Here is a 17,612-nt window from a genome sequence, read left to right on the forward strand (position 1 = left end):
ATGGTCTGTTGTGGACAGCCAGCCACCTGTAACCCAAGCTAGAATGTTTTTCGTCTCAGTATCTTTCCTGATGCCAGCGGCTTTCCTGATGAGCAGGCTTTTGAAGCCATTAGAGCATACTGAGGAAGGTGAGTTTTGGCAAGACAGGGCAAATGAGAGGGCACAGCGGGGCATTTTGTGGTTTCTTTCTGCCTTCAGGATGTTCTCAGGCTCCACCCAGCTATACTTGGAGGTAAGAAGCATGGAGCTACTGAAATCCTGGGCCAACTAGGCGGATCAGATAATCCTTAGTTTATAAAGGGGCTTGGGTCACAAAGTCACCCGGTGTCCCATGGTCCCACATTTTGTTTCTCTTGGGACCCAGAAGCCCACAAGAGTCTATTTATCAAAAGAGGAGCCTGCTAAAGGGGGCTAAGCCTCAACACCTCTTTTGGCCACCGTGGGGACTCTCCTTCTGGGTCTTGCTTGCCACAGCCTCGTGGGTCACCCCAATTTGTCAAGCACTGTTGGATCCTTTGAGTCATACGGCCCCATTGGCAGATGTGTTGAATACAGCCAGGCGCGGCCAGAGAGCCCTTCCTGGTAGGAGACCCCGCAGTCACTGCAGGGGTTGGGGGGTCACTGCCTCCACCCATCATGCTCCAAGTGCAGCCCTGGACCCTGCAGCATGGCTGGTCACCCGCACACTTGTCTGTGTCCACATCCACCAAAGCCCACTCACCACTGTCCTACCTCTTTGTGTCTGAGCCCTCCTGGGCACACCTAGATGTCCAGGACTGTCATGTGCTTGATCCTAGCTGCAAAGGGATCTGGGACAGTGAGCATGGGGCCTTTTTGGTTCCTAGAGTGGTTGGTGGTGGGTTCCATCTGCCAACAGACAGAAAAAGAGCCATACGTGCTGGCCAGCCCCAAACAATGAAACACAAAATGACCCATCTCAAGGAGCTCTTGCGAAAGTTCTATGATTCACTACAGGAGAGTGTAGCCGTTTATAGGCACAGAGTCTGAAGCCGACTGCCTAGATTCAAATCCTAGACTCTGCTACCCACTAGCTGTGTGAGTTGGAGCAAGTTACTTCCTTTTTGTATGCTGTCACTTCCTTATCTGTAAAATGGGCGCAGTAAGAGTCTCCACTTCATAGGTTTGTTGTAAGGATTAATTAAACAAGGTAGAGCATGTAAAGAGCTTATGGAAGTATCTGGTACATAGTAAGCTTTTATGTGGATTGGGGTTCATTTCTTTTTTGTCTTTAAAGTGCTTAGAGTGATACCAAGGGTATGTTAAGCATTTAATAAGTGATGTCTGTTTTTGTTGTTGTTGTCGTCATTATGACCTATTTATTGCCTACTTGTCCAGGTGCTTCTATGGACCGCATCCTAGAACTGGAACTCCCAGGTAAAAACGCTGTGCACAATTTAACTTTTGATAGGTATTGACGAATCGCGTTTGTAAATAAGGCACCAGTTGGCACTCTCACCCATCTCCAGTGATGACCTTTTCCTCATGTTCTCACCATGACTGGATTTTAACCTTTTAAATTTTGGCTCAAGACACAAGAGTGTTATCGTATTCTTTCACTATTTCAATTTTTAAATTATGTGTGTATTTCAAGCTTACTTAAAAAAATGTAAAAAATACATAATTGGTACATAATGTGAAAAAGAAATATTTTTCCCTATAATCCAAGTCCTCAGAGGAGTGGTTACATTTGGTAAGTTTGGTATGAGCTTACAAGAACTACAAGAAGTTTTGTCTCTTCAAATGCTTTTCTGTAAACATGTAACCTTATTTATTTGTTTGTTTGTTTGTTTATAGTATACATTTATAGTACATATTAAATTAGAAGCTATGTAATTATATACTACGCAATTATAAATTATAATTTAAATTAATTAGTTTAATATGTAAAGTAGTCAAACTAAATAAAACTATATGGTTTAATTAATTAATTTTATATATAGTTTAAATTGAATGGGTTCATACTATTTTCTGTCTCTTTCCCCCTCGTCCATATTTCTTGGATATCCTTCCACATCCATATGTATAAAGTTATACATTATGGTTTCTTGGTGTTCATGTTATGGATGTTCCATAATATATTGAACTATTCCCCTACTGGTTGTTTCCAACCTGTCACTATTATGAACAAGGTTGCAGTGGACATCTTATTAATAGATTTGAATACTTGTCCATTTCCACAGAGTGGATCATCCAAGGTGGATTCCCACTGAAAATGCTGCCAGGTGCTGCTAAACTGCCTTCTGAAAATGTTCCACCATTTTATACTCTTGCCAAAAAATACAAGAGTGTCCTTGTCCTCACACCTCTTCCAACACTAAACGTTAACAATCTTCTTATTTTTGAAAATCCTGTCATGTTGTTGTTTTAACAAGCATTTCTTTAGTTGCTAATGAGGTTGGGTATCTTTATTTATGTTTATTACCCATTTAACCTTCATTTTCATATCCTTGGAATATTTTTCTATTGACCGATTATCTTTTTCTGATTGATTTGTTGGAGATCTTTGTATACTTTTTTTCTTTTGTTTTCTAAGTTTATTTATTGTTGAGAAAGACAGAGACAGTGTGAGTTGGGGAGGGGCAGAGAGAGGGAGAGAGAGAGTCCCAAGCAGGCTCCACACTGTCAGCACAGAGCCCAATACGGGGCTTGAACCCACGAACTGTGAGATCACTACCTGAGCTGACATTAAGAGTCAGAGACTTAACCAAATAAGCCACCCAGGTGCCCCGGAGATCTTTCTATATTAAGAGAGATCATCATTTTTCAGTTTAAGCCTTTTTAAACTCTGGTTTCTGAGCAGCCTTTTGATAAGGTGAGACAGGAAATCCCAAAACATCCCCTTTCCAAACAGCACTCTCCATCTTTCTACACCTGTGACCCTGGGGAAATTGCAGTGGAACAGCAGGTTAGATATGGTATATGGAAGACAGAGAGTCCAGGACATGCAGTGAGGCCCTTTCCCAGACCTTCCTCTGATTCCATGTAGAATGAAGACAGGTGTCCCAAAGCCTCAGGATTCCTGTCTCTTTGGGACACTGGAGGGAGTATCCAAGTTGCTTGCCCTTTTCCCAGGCAGCATCTTGGTGGTGAGGTGAGAAAATGTAGGCCCTGAGAAGGAGGGGAATTTGTTTCTGCCTGTCCTGAGCTTAGTAGAGAAACTGTGACTCAGAGATACGACTCCAGGGGCCAAAGGGCCTTCCAACCTCAAATAGAAGGGCTTTCATTTTCCTTTGGATTTTTTTTTATTTACAGTATTATAACATGTTCAAAATGGAAGCTTGATTAGAGGTTTTGATGGCTTAATTTGGGCCATTAACCGAAACTGATGTAATTCTTTCTTCCCAGGGCTCGTAACTGAGAAGGTGCAAGCCAAGTGAGCCTCTGTAAAGGTGGAGACGATTGCATAAAAGCCTTTTTATGGTTCTTGTCTCAGCTCTTCTGGAGCCAGGCTTGGCACAGGAGGAAGGCTGGCACAGGAGGGGCCGGGGAGGAAGTCACAGCAAACTTCCCTGTGTCCCTGGGACTGATGTCACTGTTGCCTCCTCTAGACTACAACACTGGGTTCACACCCACCTCACTTTTTCTTCTTGTAGGTTAGATATGTGACAAGATACATAATTTCTGTTGTAGTGAGATCCTCCTTCACTTAAACTTGAATCTATCTTCAAGGTAGATAGATACCCTTGCTTTCCTACAGATTAAGCAGATTTAACAACAATAGAGGGGTGCCTGGAAGGCTCAGTTGGTTAAGCGTCCAACTCTGTTTTGGCTCGGGTCATCATCACACAGTTCATGAGTTGGAGCCTCACATGGGGCTTGTGCTGACAGTGTGGAGCCTGCTTGAGATTCTCTCTCTCTCCCTCTCTCTTTGCCCCTCCCCCTCTCACTCTGTCTGTCTCTCTCTCAAAACTAAATAAATAAACTTTAAAAAATGCATAAGAAAAAGAACAAAGAAAGGTATGGACCCTCTTCAGATCTTGATTCAAATAACCTGTAAAACAAAAACGTGTAAGACAAAAGGGGAAATTTGAATATCTGATAATAGTGAAGACTTACTAATTTGCATAGGTGTGATTATGAGACAGTGGTTTAAAAAAAAAAAAAAAAGATGGGAATGCAAGCTGGTGCAGCTGCTCTGGAACACAGTATGAAGGTTCCTCAGAAAACTAAAAATAGAACTACCCTAAGACCCAGCAATTGCACTACTGGGTATATAACCAAGGGATACAGGTGTGCTGTTTCGAAGGGACACATGCACCCCGATATTCACAGCAGCACTATTAACAATAGCCAAAGTATGGAAAAAGCCCAAATTTCCATCGATGGATGAATGGATAAAGATGTGGCGTGTGTGTGTATATATATATATATATATGTATATATATATATGTATATATATATATATGTATATACATATATATACATACATACAATGGAGTATTACTCGGCAATCAAAAAGAATGAAATCTTGCCATTTGTAACTACGTGGATGGAACTGGAGGGTATTATGCTAAGTGAAATTAGTCAGTCAGAGAAAGACAAATATTTTATGACTTCACTCACATGAGGACTTTAAGAAACAAAAGAGATGAACATAAGGGAAGGGAAACAAAAATAATATAAAAACAGAGAGGGGGACAAACATAAGAAACTCATAAATATGGAGAACAAACTGAGGGTTCCTGGAGGGGTTGTGGGAGGGGGGATGGGCTAAATGGGTAAGGGGCATTAAGGAATCTACTCTTGAAATCATTCTTGCACTATATGCTAACTTTGATGTAAATTTTTAAAAAATAAAATTAAAAAAAAGAATTCTAATCTTGAAAGGATGCTTACAGAAATATTAATGCAAGGAATAATACAGTGTCTCGTGTTGGCTTCAAGAAAATCTGAGGTAGAGGAGGGCTAGGAAGAAGAGTTGAAGCAGGTAGGGTTGTGAGCAGAGTTTTAGGGAAGGTGGTGGTGTAACTGCAGGTTCATCATACTCTTCTATTTTTGTAAAAATTGACATTTTCTACTGAGAGAGAGACCTAGAGAGAGAAAGAGATCTCCCTCTCTCATTTGCCTTTCTTTTCTTCTGTCCCAAGAGACGGCTTTTTAAACACTTCCCTCTCCTTCACATCTCCCTTGCTCTTAAATTTTTTTTTTTTTAACGTTCATTTGTTATTGAGAAACAGAGAGACAGAGCCCGAGCAGAGGCGGGGCAGAGAGAAGAGTAGACACAGAATCTGAAGTAGGCTCTGAGCTGTTAGCACAGAGCCAGATGTGGGCTCGAACTCACAAACTGCGAGATCATGACCTGAGCCGAAGTTTCAGCTCAACCGACTGAGCCACCCAGGCGCTCCAAGTCTCCCTTGCTCTTATTATCAGAGGCATGCCTCTGATAAAACCACGCCATGCTTAGCACCTCAAGGGTAACCTCTGAGGCTGAGAAGGTGAGAAGAGGACATCCCATCCCACAGAAATAAACTGTTAGTGGTGATCTTTCCAGCATCTGTGACAGGCCAGAAGGCGGCTACTTCTGAGTGCACTGAGGGTGGGCTGGAAGCCCTCCAAGTGCCTCTCAGATCACCCCCAGCCCTGGCAGAGGGTTTTTTTCCTCTGAGCTCTGTTGTTATTCTGAGTGGCAGGCTTTGAACTCAGCATTGTTCAGAGATAGGGAGGTGCTGTGAAATTAGCGTGAGCAGCTGGTTGAATTTGTAAAACTCTGTTTCCTCTGATGTAAGATGAAGAAAAAGCTGTTTACCTGTCCAGTTTGCTGTGGGCAGTCCCTGAGCTAACTGCTAGTGTGCAGGGCCCGGCCTGGCACCAGCCACACCTGCTAACAGGTCCTCAGTAAATGCTACTCCCTCCTGCACAGGGCGTGTCGTTGGTCTGTTAAAACCAGGAGCAAAGAGCAGGACGTGGCTCAGGAACTGCTTAGCTGCGAAAAACCTCCACCTGTCCAGCCAGTCCCACATGAGGCCTCCGCAGGCTGCTGCCTTGGGTGCCACAGGCACCTTGAGTTGTGTGTTGGGTGTGTTCGTTCTGTTCGCGCTGCTCGTTTGCACACAAACCTGCACATGTATAGACCAGATCACCCTGTCCAATCCCCGTTTACTCTCGGCCACCCACATTACCCCATGTCCTTCATTGCACTTTATTGGTAATGATGCTATTGCCTTGATTAGTGGCCATCTCCCTCCGCAAATCATCTCTATAATGGCAGAAACTGCCTTGTTTCCCACTCTGCCTACCAAACCTGGTGGAGGCCAAGACTGAATGAATGACCACGCACGCGTGTCTCTCCCAAAGGAGAGGGCAGGCAGGCAAAAAAATAAATAAAATAAATTAGTACCTTTATTTGGGGTTTTGATTACAAAAGTAATACATGCTTATTATTTTTTAAAATGTACAAGTGTCGGGGCGCCTGGGTGGCTCAGTTGGTTGAGAGTCCGACTTTGGCCCAGGTCATGATCTTGTGGTTTGTGAGTTCAAGCCCCGCGTCAGGCTCTGTGCTTGGAGCCTGGAGCCTGCTTCTGATTCTGTGTCTCCCTGTCTCTCTGCTCCTCCCCTGTTCATGCTGTCTCTCTCTCTCAAAAATAAACATTTGAAAAAAAATTTTTTTTAATGTACAAGTGTCTGGGGGTGCCTGGGTGGCTCAGTTAAGCATCTGACTTCGGCTCAGGTCATGATCTCGTGGTTCATGAGTTCAAACCCCGCGTCGGGCTCTGGGTTGACAGCTCAGAGCCTGGAGCCTGCTCTGGATTCTGTGTCTCCCTCTCTCTCTGCCCCTCCTCCGCCTACTCTTGTCTCTCTCTCTCTCTCTCTCTCTCAAAAATAAAAAAATAAGCATTAAAAAATAGATATATACAAGTGTCTGAAACAAAAGTAAAAAAATTATCCCCTTCCTTCCGTTGCCTCTCTCCAAAGGTAACCATGGTTACACATGGACGTAGTACCTTTCCTGTAGCAGGGGGCATCCCCCACTCCCTCCGCACCAGGAAGACCCCGCTGTTCAGTTCAGGAGACACCTGCTTCTTCTTTCCCCATTCCCAAGAAAGTGTCCCTGAGAGTCCCCAGAAACAAAACAGCACAGCTTTCCACATTCCTTCTGGAGCTTCTTCCTCCCCACCACCCACACCCCTCCCAAGCCAAACAGAGCCAAACAAAACACCAAATGGCCTGGAGTGATTAGAAAAACTGTGAGCTCCAGAACCCAGGAACCTGAGAGGGGTTCCTGCTCGGCACCTAACTTGGCCTTGGCCCCTCTGAGCCTCAGCTTCTTCCTAAGTCAAAGGAGGATGATTTACCTACAAGTTTGGGGTGTGGCAAGGGTTAAGTGGGGGTGCTGCCGGCAAGGGCGAGTGTGACCAGGTAGTTCATTCAGTTTAGTTCTGCTTGATCCCTGATATCCTCCCCTCCACCCCCGCCCCCCCACCAGCCGGACTGGGATTGCTTCCCCATTGCTTTTGTTTTGCGAGAGATGAAGAACAACACTTTTTTTCCTCTCTCTCTTTTTTTAAAATTTTTTCAAATGTTTATTTACATTTTGAGAGAGACAGAGCATGAGTGGGGGAGGGGCACAGAGAGAGGGAGACACAGAATCCGAAGCAGGCTCCAGGCTCCGAGCTGTCAGCACAGCTGTCGAAGCTCAAATCCATGAACTGAGAGATCATGACCTGAGCTGAAGTCAGACTCTTAACAGACTGAGCCCCCCAGGCGTCCCTCTTTTTGTCTCTTTTTTTTTTAAAACGTTAAATTATTCTTGGAGACTCTGACGTCATCTCCTCTCCTTTCCTTTCTCTGGGTTTAATCTTTCTTTCCTCACTTCGTCATCTTGCCAAACAGTGGTCTGTTTAAATAGGCCCAAAGAAGTCTGGCAGAGACTGGAAGGAAAGGGGGGAACCAGCAGAGGGGCTCCATACCCCCTACACCACAAGAATCTGCTTTCTGTCTGCAGATGATGGAGCAAAGCCAAAGTTCAGGCAGCGGTTACATAACCGCCTTGCTGTTCAGCTGCTGGCCTGATAACCTACCTCCTCTAATATTTACTGTGCTTTTTTGGAGCTTGAACCAGCAGGAAGGAACATGGGCCGCACCCACCCTCCTTTGGGGTGGGGGTGCCCAGTGTCAGGCATATGGCCTCCTGGGATTAGCAGACCTGGGCTGGGGTCTCACCCTCCCTGGGATTGCCCAGGGCAGGAAGCTCGAGGCCCTCCTCATATGCCTTCATATCAATCTGAGAGTCAGCCAGCTCCAGTTGGACTCTGGTTGGCTATGGAAGGGCAGATCAGAGAGAGGAGAGAATGCATAAGTTCCTGAGAAGCAACATTAGGGATGCCTGAGCCACAGTGAGGCTGAGTGGGGTGGCCCATCATGGAAGCAAAGACGCCATGGGCCGTGGACCCTTCTACGACCAGCCTGAGCCCTCTCCCTGGGCTGCTTCCACCTGTAGCCCTGATTTGAACGAATTTTCCCAACCACCTTGCAGGCTGTGGAGGAAGCAGTAGGTAGGGGCTAGGGGTGCCATTCAGGAGCCACAGAGAACACCAGGTCAGGGTTCAGAGCATGGAAGACCTACAGTCTGTGACAGAACGGTGCTTTGCGGTTCTTGTCTAGAATAAGCAAAATCACAGTTTCTTTGGGGGTGATGATTCAAGAACCTTTTTTTTTTAATGTTTACTTATTTACTTTGAGAGCACATACGCAAAAGGAGGAGGGGCAGAGAGAGAGAGGGAGACAGAGGATCTGAGGTGGGCTCAGCACTGAGAGCAGAGGGCCCAACGCGGGGCTCGATCCCACGAACTGCAAGATCGTGACCTGAGCCGAAGTCAGACGCTTAACCGACTGAGCCCCCCAGGTGCCCCAGAACTTTTGACAAGGGGGTGAGGATGGGCTTTCTTTCTCTTTCAGATCTTGGTTGTAAGGCTACTTCAAGCCCCAAAGCAGGAAAGTAGAGGAGGTATGAGATGGGGTCCTAGGAGGAGGAGGAGGAGGCCAGAGGCGCAGGCTGGAGGCAGGGTGAGGAGAGACAGCCAGCAGATGGGGAGGCCAGCCCAGGCGAAGAAGCAGCCCCCTGGGCCACCCCCTGGGGGACAGCTGCACCCACAGGGCTGACTGTGGCACATGCCTGGCTGATGGTGAGGACCCAGATGTAGGAAAGAGCCAGGGGAGTTGAGTGATAGTGAGGAGAAGGGGGTAAGGGCAGCCACAGAGCATCTCCCTCTGGGTGCTCCCTTACCCACAGGAACCAGGAGGACAGATGCCCGTCATCTGTCATACTGCAGCCCAGCTTTGTTCTTCCTTTCACTCCGGTTTGGAAACACCATGGATCTTTCCGCCGGCAGTCTCGAGACCAAACTTCGTCCCTTTCACTATCCAATAAAAACTTCACCCCATAGCTTTCATCCAAGATGAAAGTGGCTTCTATAGACGCCGAGTCAGCAGGTTCCTAGAAGAAGCAAATGTTACCCCTGTCAGGCAGCCAGGTTTCAGGAAAGAGGGCCCCTTGACTTCACGATGAAAAACAAGTGGGGTGGGTTCCCTTGCCCAGCCCTTCGAACCTGGGCCTCTCTGGATTGGGGCAGCCCCAGAGAGAGTTAACAGATCAGGCCTCAACCTTGCCTTGGTTCTTCAGCAAGCACCTGTCATTTGCTTGGCAGCTGTGTGGCATGTCCCTGGGACCCTGTACTAGCAGGCTAGGCAGCCCTGGTGGCATTGAATCCTCCAGCTGGGGGACTCCTTCCTTCCTGGATGAATGGAACCCTGAGAGTCTTCTGACTTGTCACAGGCCAGTTAGGGACAGTGACATCATGCTGGACTGCTCTGGGGCCCTGCTACCCACCTAGGGAGCTGTATGAGGTACCCAGCCCAGAGATGGGGGGGGCACTACACTTCCACCTGCCGGGATTTATGAGGGTAATGAGCGTGATAATGAGTGCTGCCAATTTTCCTTCCACTTCAAAGCTCAACAGGAATACACAAGTCAGGAAAAAGTGAAACCTGGACATGGGTCCTAGTTAACCCCGGTTCCTGTCAGGGCGGCCATGGCAGGAGGACAGGGTGGGCAGTTTGGGGGTGGGTAGGACTGTGCCTTTTGGAGCCTGGACGTCTGGAATCAGAGGGTAATCTTAGGAGAGAGCTGACCCTGGCTGTGAATAGGAGCAGATGGGCCCACGGCCCTGCGTGGAAACAGACCCAAGTACAGAGGTAAGCACTGGCACAGGAACATGTGCGCTCATACGATCGCGCAAACACACACACTCACGCGCACAGGCACATATGCATAGGCCCACACAAGCAACACTCCGGCAGGCACAAGCTCACTTAAGTACACACAGACATGCACAAGTCCAGACACACAGGAACACTCACACGGGCACGTATGCACACACAAAGACACACACACACACACACACACACACACAGGCATACAGGACTGTGCACATACACAGACCCACAAAGTATTCCCAGGCACCCACAAGAGATACACACACAGGCACAGTGCATATCTGCAAATGCACAGGCTCCTAGCACACGCGCACGCGCACACACAGATACACACACACCCTGCAACTCAAACAGCAGCCTCCCGGGCCATTTGAGAACGTCCTGGCCAGCTGCCCTTGGTGGTTCACCCTGGGCTGTAGCCGGGGCCCTCCCCCTGCCCCGCCCCGCCCCCCAATTGGTTGTATAAATTCCTTCCCTTTGCCCCTTCCCGGGCACAGCGTGCCTCGGACACCAGCCCGGCCTCTGTTTCTGCTCCCTCCTGACAGGCCAGTCAGGATCAAAGCATACCAGCAAGCAGCATGGGTAAGGAGGGGGCTTTCTGACAACCAAGTGCCGCCCACCCTGCCACAGGAAGTGGCAGAAAAGTTAGGTCGGGAGAGCTGGGTGGGGGGGCAGGCGCTGGACTCTGCTCCACCGGCGCCACCCCACCCCCACCCCTGAATCTCCCAGCTCAGCCAAAGTTTCTAGAGGGTGCCAGAAGAGGAGGGTGGAGGGGCTGCGGAGATGGGTGGCCCTGGACCCCCACCTGGCTTCTCAGCTGCATCCCGGGCGCCTTTCTGCAGCTGGGAATATCTGGTGGGGCGGGAATACAGTGGCAGAACCTTTTGTCCCCAGCCTATCACCATAGGTGAATGACAGTCCTGATTTCAGCCCTGGGCCAGCTTCTTACTCCAGGAAGTAGGGAGCCCAGGCCTTTGGGGACAGATGGCTCTCTAGCCACCCGGAACCTGATCACTCTGGGATGGAAAGCGGAGCCCACACTCTGCCGCTGGGCGCCTATTCCAGTGCCTCCCACCCCTCAACCCACCCCCCCAGTCCCCAAGCCCTCCTGTTCCTCACTCTCAGGCTCCTAGAAGCTCCAGTGAGCTACCCTGTGTTCATCCTAAACCCACAGATGTTCAGAGATCTTGCTAAAGATGCTTAAGACAGGGCATTGTTTCCCAGAAAGAACACTGATGCTCCTGGGGGCCTGGTGGGTGCATGAGCCTGACTGATTCTAAGAACTGCTGGGAGGTGGTGGGGGAAGGGACAGGAAGACAGCCTCACACCTCCCTCACACCTTTATTTCTCTCTCTCCGTTCAGCTTTGCGGGTTTTGTGTCTCTGTCTTGAGGTCTTGGGAGTTTTGAATCTCCTTCTGTTCTGTGTTGGGCAACCTCCCTCCCCTCTCCCTCCCCTCCTGTGCCAAGCCCTGGCACAAGTCCCCTTAATTCCTTTGGACTGGACCTCTCACCCTGCCACACCCACCCAGCCCTATGAGCAGCAACCACTGCCTGGGATTTCTGTCCCCAGCTTCTGGCACAGTCCTTCCCATATTTATACAACACTTCTCCTTTAAAGTACTTCTGAATACATTGGCTTATTTGACCTTCATGGGCACCTAGAAAAGAAGGTAAGATTGGGGCGCCTGGGTGGCGCAGTCGGTTAAGCGTCCGACTTCAGCCAGGTCACGATCTCGCGGTCCGTGAGTTCGAGCCCCGCGTCAGGCTCTGGGCTGATGGCTCGGAGCCTGGAGCCTGTTTCCGATTCTGTGTCTCCCTCTCTCTCTGCCCCTCCCCCGTTCATGCTATGTCTCTCTCTGTCCCAAAAATAAATAAAAAAAAAAAAACGTTGAAAAAAGAAAAGAAGGTAAGATATTATTACCCGCTTTTAGCCAAAGCAGGGGAGAGAACATGAGAGAACAGACATCAGACCTGGAGCTTGAAACCAGGTTTCCGCACTCAACAATGCTGTTGCTGCCACCTGGGCCTCCTAAGTCACTTGGCTGCCATGAGTAGGGGACCTGGCTTCCCGGCTGAGGCCCGACTGAGGGCCTCCAGGTACCATGGAGGCTCAACTCTGGCTACTCCTGCCTCCCTACTTGTGGCCCCCCAGCTGTCAGGGCAGTGGCCAGACCGGCCATAGGCTGCAGCAAGGAGGCAACGCCCCATCCTGTGATCTCCACTCCGGGATTTCTTTCCTCCTACAGCTCCCTTTGTGCTAGTACTCCCTCTGCCTCCTGGTCAGGCTCCAAACCCTGATGCCTGACACCTGGTCCTGGCAGCCCTCCTTCTCAGAGACTGATGTTGGTCCTGTAGATCCATGTGGCTTCTCTTGCCAGACTTCAGGGACAAGGAGGGCCACACCCTATAGCTCTGGTAGGTGGGCCTCTGAGCCCTCCAGAGCAGGACCAAACACCTAGCGTTACAGATGCAGGAAGTGGGTGACACCCGGGGGTAGAAACTGGTCTCTGCACATCCAGGTGGTAACAGCTCTGTGGCCCCAAACCAGCCTCCAATCCTTACCAGACCTTCGGAGAAGTAACCCAGGCTTTGGACAGCAGCCTGGGTCAGGACCCAGAGGGGAGAAAGGCAGGAAGTGTCCCAGACCCTGGCAGAGACAGCTTTCTGGGAAGGGAGGTGAACAGGCACCACCCTCACTTGCTGAGGAACAGCCAGGCTTTGATGGGTTCCTGTCAGGCAAGCACGAGCTGCATACTTCACTCACTGCACCTTCTTGTTTCCTTCTAATAAAAGCCAGTCGTGGTATTCTTATTACTTTCTTTTTACAGATGGTGTGGATGTTGAGGCTGGGGAGGTTAAGTAACTCGCCCCAAAGCTCCCATGGCTTGGAGCAAGTCCCAGTGAGCAGCCGGGACTGGGACGCAAGTCAATGTCATAGCCATTGTACCGCACAGCCTCTCCTGCCCCTCTCCTGGGTCCTGCTTGAGTGTCTGTCCACCTTCAGGTCATACCTGTGAAGGCTCTTCCTGCCACATGCACACATGCATCAGGGCTCTGAGGGCCGGGGAGGATGGTGGTGGTGACAGGGCCGGAGTCGGGACAAGACCTGGGCCAGCACGTGGTGGGATATGTGTTGCCACAGGTAGGGAAGGAGCCTTGACCCTGCAGGGAGTGACAGAGCCAACCTGCCTCATTGTTTTCACAGCTACAAAGTGTGAGAAGTGTGGACCAGGCTACCCTACCCCTCTGGAGGCCATGAAAGGTAAGTGTGCAGCATCTGCCAGCCTGTGCCCCCAGAAGGGAATTGTGCAAAGCCATCATCCTCTACTGATCCCACTGCCGGTGAGGGCAGGAGACCTGAGGCCTCAGCCTCGGGCATGCCCAGCTCCGTGCCCATCATTCCTCTCCACCCTGCCATCCCCACTAACTGCTTTCTACCCTTTAGGACCCAGGGAAGAGATTATCTACCTGCCCTGTATTTACCGAAACACAGGCATTGAGGCCCCGGATTATTTGGCCACTGTGGACGTTGACCCCAAGTCTCCCCACTATTGCCAGGTGAGGTGCAGCTTGGGCACTGGAGTACCCTGAGTCCCCTCTCTAGCCCTGGCCCCGGCAATGCCCTTCCCCAGCTGCATCCTTCTTCACCCTCCTTGGGTACGGTTGTACAGTCTGTTCACTGCACAAGGGCACCCCCAAGGTACAGGACAACGATGAACACCAGCCTGTGCTGTGCTGCCCAGCCCAAGTGGGTCCAGGGATCCCAGTGGCATGGTCTGGGTGAGCACCACCCCTTGCCCCCTCTCCCATCCTAGGTCATCCACCGGCTGCCCATGCCCAACCTGAAGGATGAACTGCATCACTCAGGATGGAACACCTGCAGCAGCTGCTTCGGGGACAGCACCAAGTCCCGCACCAAACTGATGCTGCCCTGTCTCATGTCCTCCCGCATCTATGTGGTGGATGTGGGCTCCGAGCCCCGTGCCCCGAAGCTACACAAGGCATGTTCCCTGCCTTTGTTGCTCAAGGACCTAATGGACATGCCACTCTGGGCACCCTCCAGGCCACAGGCCACCCCCCAGCCAGCTGCCTTCAGCTCTTGCACAGTGTCAGGGCTCAGCAGCAGGGGGAGGGGGCGGGACTTCAGAGGAGGGTTACCAAGGCCTGCGGGTGGTCACCATATAGAATCATGGGGGTGGGCACTAGAGGGGTTGGGAGGAGCTTTTTGTTTTGACTCTGAGAGAGGGAAGGAGCCCTTTCTTCCCCCAGCCAATTATGAGCCGAGGACTTCCCTCAGGCAGGAGCCTCTAACCACCCCTCCCAACACATGGTTGAGTGCCATCTTTGTGCCTTGATGCTGGTGATGGCCCAGCAGGGGAGGAGCTTCTGGTCTCAAGGGTCGTAGTGCCTTCAAGACAGACGATGGGAGAGAAGTCAGTGTTTTCTGCCTGCGGAGTTAATTTCTCAGACTCTCCCTTGCTGCTCTGCAGAAGCTACCAGACTGAATCTCTGCCATATTCCCCCTGGGAAAATTGTGTTCATGTCTTGAAGGAAAAAATATGATGGTGTCAGCAGATAGGAGTGGGGGGATGGGGGAGTCACAGGTGGGTCCCCCCAGCCCTATAACATTCTGATGCCATTTCTTACCCATATCCAGGTCATTGAGGCTGAAGACATCCATGCCAAGTGTGACCTGGGCTACGTCCATACCAGCCACTGCCTGGCTAGTGGGGAGGTGATGGTCAGCTCCCTGGGAGACCCCAAAGGCAATGGCAAAGGTACCTGTTGGTACTGTAGGCACATCTGTGGGGAGAACAGCTCCCGAGCTGAGGCAGAGGGATTGAATGACCTTCCAGGGAGAACCAGAGGGCTGGGTCTTACCCAAAATTTAAACTATAGTCAAGGAACTTCAGTCGTTTCAATGATTTCTATAAAGATGAAACTTGAATGACAAATTCACTTAGAAATTTCAGTCAGAACAGTGCACTATGTTCTGGGGGACTATGACATGACCCCGGAAAACACAGACATTTAATATCAGCCTTTACGAATTCATGGGCAAGTCTCACAGTCTGTGGGGTCCTTAATCTTCACATCGGCACTCTCATTTATGGTGCTGTCTTAGCTAATACTTACACAATGTCTCCTGTGCACCAGGTACAACCTATGAGGTAGGTGTGCCTAGCATCTCCGTTTTCCAGATGAGAAAGCCAGGGCACAGGCTGGGTAAATAACTTAACCAAAGTCATACAGCTAATAAGCTGTAGAGGCAGAACTCAAACCCAGCAGAGTGGTTCCAGAATCTATGACCTAATCACCACACTGAGCTGTTTCTCTCTGAACCTTACCTATTCCATTTGAGGGCTTGGAGTGGGACACCAGTTCCTTCTCAGAGGTAGGAGGAATGTGACCCTCCTAGGTTTAATACCACTGAGGAGTTGACATCTAGTTGTATTTGCAAAGGACTATCAAGGCGTCATAACACACTAAGCAAGGGAGGACATGTTAGGCATTCACAGTGAATAACGAGTATATGCAATTTGTCTGCTCTAAAAAAATACAACTTAGTGAACAGAATGGAGCCTAGCCTCTGGAAGGGAGTCCACACTGAGAGAGAGGCTGGGCAAGAGAGCCACAGCCTTCTGAGTCCCAGACTCTCGGCTCAAGGGGACAGAAATGTCCCCTGTGGTCTAGGACCGGGATGAAGTTGATGGGAGGTAGGGGCACCAGAATGAGTCCCCTACCACCTGGTCCCCTGGATGGAACCCTTTGGGCACCTGAATTGAAGGAGCTAGCAAATCCAGGGGGAGGAAGGGGCACCATGAAATGGACTTGCAGCCCCTTGGACATGCCTGGGGGCAAGGGCTGGATAAGGCTGGCATCTCCACTGTTGCTACCTGCCACTTTACTTCCTTCACTGTTCAGGGGGTTTCGTGCTGCTGGATGGAGAGACATTCGAGGTGAAGGGAACATGGGAACGGCCTGGGGGCGCTGCACCCATGGGCTATGACTTCTGGTACCAGCCTCGACACAATGTCATGATCAGCAGTGAATGGGCGGCTCCCAATGTCTTTCGAGATGGCTTCAACCCCGCTGATGTAGAGGCAGGTGAGACTTGTCCCCCATAGGCCAGTAGGAGCCTGGGCACACACACCCCTACTTTCTGCTTGAAAACCCCTCTTCAGGTCTCCTACTTCTCTCCTGTGAACCCGACTCTTGGGGTGATTGATGGTATAGGACTCGATGAGTACTCCAGCTTGCTCAAGCATCCTTCTTATCCCTCCAACCAATTTTTCAACCTTATGCCCTGGGTTGTGCCCCAGCCTTCACTCATGCTGCCCTGCCCTGATCCTGAGCCCATCCTCTGGCCCCATCCCTTCCTCAGGGCTGTATGGAAGCCATTTACATGTGTGGGACTGGCAGCACCATGAGATCGTGCAGACCCTGCCCCTGCAGGACGGGCTCATCCCCCTGGAGGTCCGCTTCCTGCACAACCCAGACGCGGCCCAGGGCTTCGTGGGCTGTGCCCTCAGCTCCACCATCCAGCGCTTCTACAAGAATCAGGTGCCTCGTGTCCTCTGGCCCTGTCCTCCCAGCCATCCATAGCCATGAGGCACCCCTCTCTCTAGGGCTGACCCAAGCCCCTCTGCCTGACTCCGCTAGCCCTATTTCTCCAGGAACAAAAACCAAGGCCACTTGTCCTATCTCTCTTCTCCCCTGATTCCTAAATTCCTACTCATTCATTCAAAAACCATCTGTGGGCTTCTATGTTAGGCACTGTGCTAAGTGCTAGGAATGTAGTGGTGAAGGAGACATCATCCCTACCTTAAGGGTCTTGCACAGGAGTTAGACCCAAGTGGCAAGAGGGCCCTCCATCTGCTGTCTCACTGCAGACAGCAGGCGCTGGGGAGACCCAGATGCAACCCCAAGTCCCCAATCTAACAGGCTCACCTCTCTGCCTAACCCCACCGTCCACCTCCTGACGCAGGGAGGTACTTGGTCAGTGGAGAAGGTCATCCAGGTGCCCCCCAAGAAAGTGAAGGGCTGGATGCTGCCTGAAATGCCCGGTGAGTGTCCAGGGGACGTTGGGAGTCAGAAGGCTGATTCCTGGCCCCGGGGAACAAAAGTCCTTACAGCCTCTGAATGGCACCCCTGCCCCAGGCCTGATCACCGACATCCTGCTGTCTCTGGATGACCGCTTCCTCTACTTCAGCAACTGGCTGCATGGGGACCTGCGGCAGTATGACATCTCTGACCCTCAGAGGCCCCGCCTCACGGGACAGGTAGGGTGCTAACACGATGGGGGAGAGAGAAGGGGGAGGAAGAAGAAGGCTGGGGATGAGGTGGACGGTAGGAAGTGGCTGGGGGATGATCAAGG

At 50.4% G+C, this 17,612-nt stretch overlaps 1 protein-coding gene and 1 long non-coding RNA gene across 4 annotated transcripts in view; one reads left to right on the plus strand and one right to left on the minus strand.

The window, feature by feature from the left end:
• SELENBP1 (selenium binding protein 1) overlaps window positions 1-17,612 on the plus strand; it is an 18,776-nt gene continuing 1,164 nt past the window's right edge. Inside the window, exons 1-10 of one of the 3 annotated variants that reach the window (XM_058715787.1) lie at window positions 1-232; window positions 1,357-1,395; window positions 13,440-13,496; window positions 13,680-13,792; window positions 14,050-14,235; window positions 14,892-15,012; window positions 16,160-16,342; window positions 16,620-16,798; window positions 17,223-17,301; window positions 17,396-17,517. In XM_058715787.1, coding sequence (XP_058571770.1) covers window positions 1,365-1,395; window positions 13,440-13,496; window positions 13,680-13,792; window positions 14,050-14,235; window positions 14,892-15,012; window positions 16,160-16,342; window positions 16,620-16,798; window positions 17,223-17,301; window positions 17,396-17,517 — 1,071 coding nt within the window. In that variant the 5' untranslated portion in view covers window positions 1-232; window positions 1,357-1,364. Of the gene's footprint in view, window positions 233-1,356; window positions 1,396-10,705; window positions 10,816-13,052; window positions 13,356-13,439; window positions 13,497-13,679; window positions 13,793-14,049; window positions 14,236-14,891; window positions 15,013-16,159; window positions 16,343-16,619; window positions 16,799-17,222; window positions 17,302-17,395; window positions 17,518-17,612 lie in introns of those variants that run through there. The other 2 variants (XM_058715788.1, XM_058715789.1) reach the window with 2 other exon arrangements.
• The window catches only part of LOC131503959 (uncharacterized), a 21,559-nt gene continuing 11,515 nt past the window's right edge, over window positions 7,569-17,612 (minus strand). Inside the window, exon 3 of the long non-coding RNA XR_009257707.1 lies at window positions 7,569-9,454. This is a non-coding gene — a long non-coding RNA (uncharacterized LOC131503959). The remainder of the gene's footprint in view (window positions 9,455-17,612) is intronic.

This window comes from Neofelis nebulosa, chromosome 2 (genome assembly GCF_028018385.1).
Source record: "Neofelis nebulosa isolate mNeoNeb1 chromosome 2, mNeoNeb1.pri, whole genome shotgun sequence".
In the NCBI taxonomy this organism is placed as follows: Eukaryota; Metazoa; Chordata; class Mammalia; order Carnivora; family Felidae; genus Neofelis; species Neofelis nebulosa.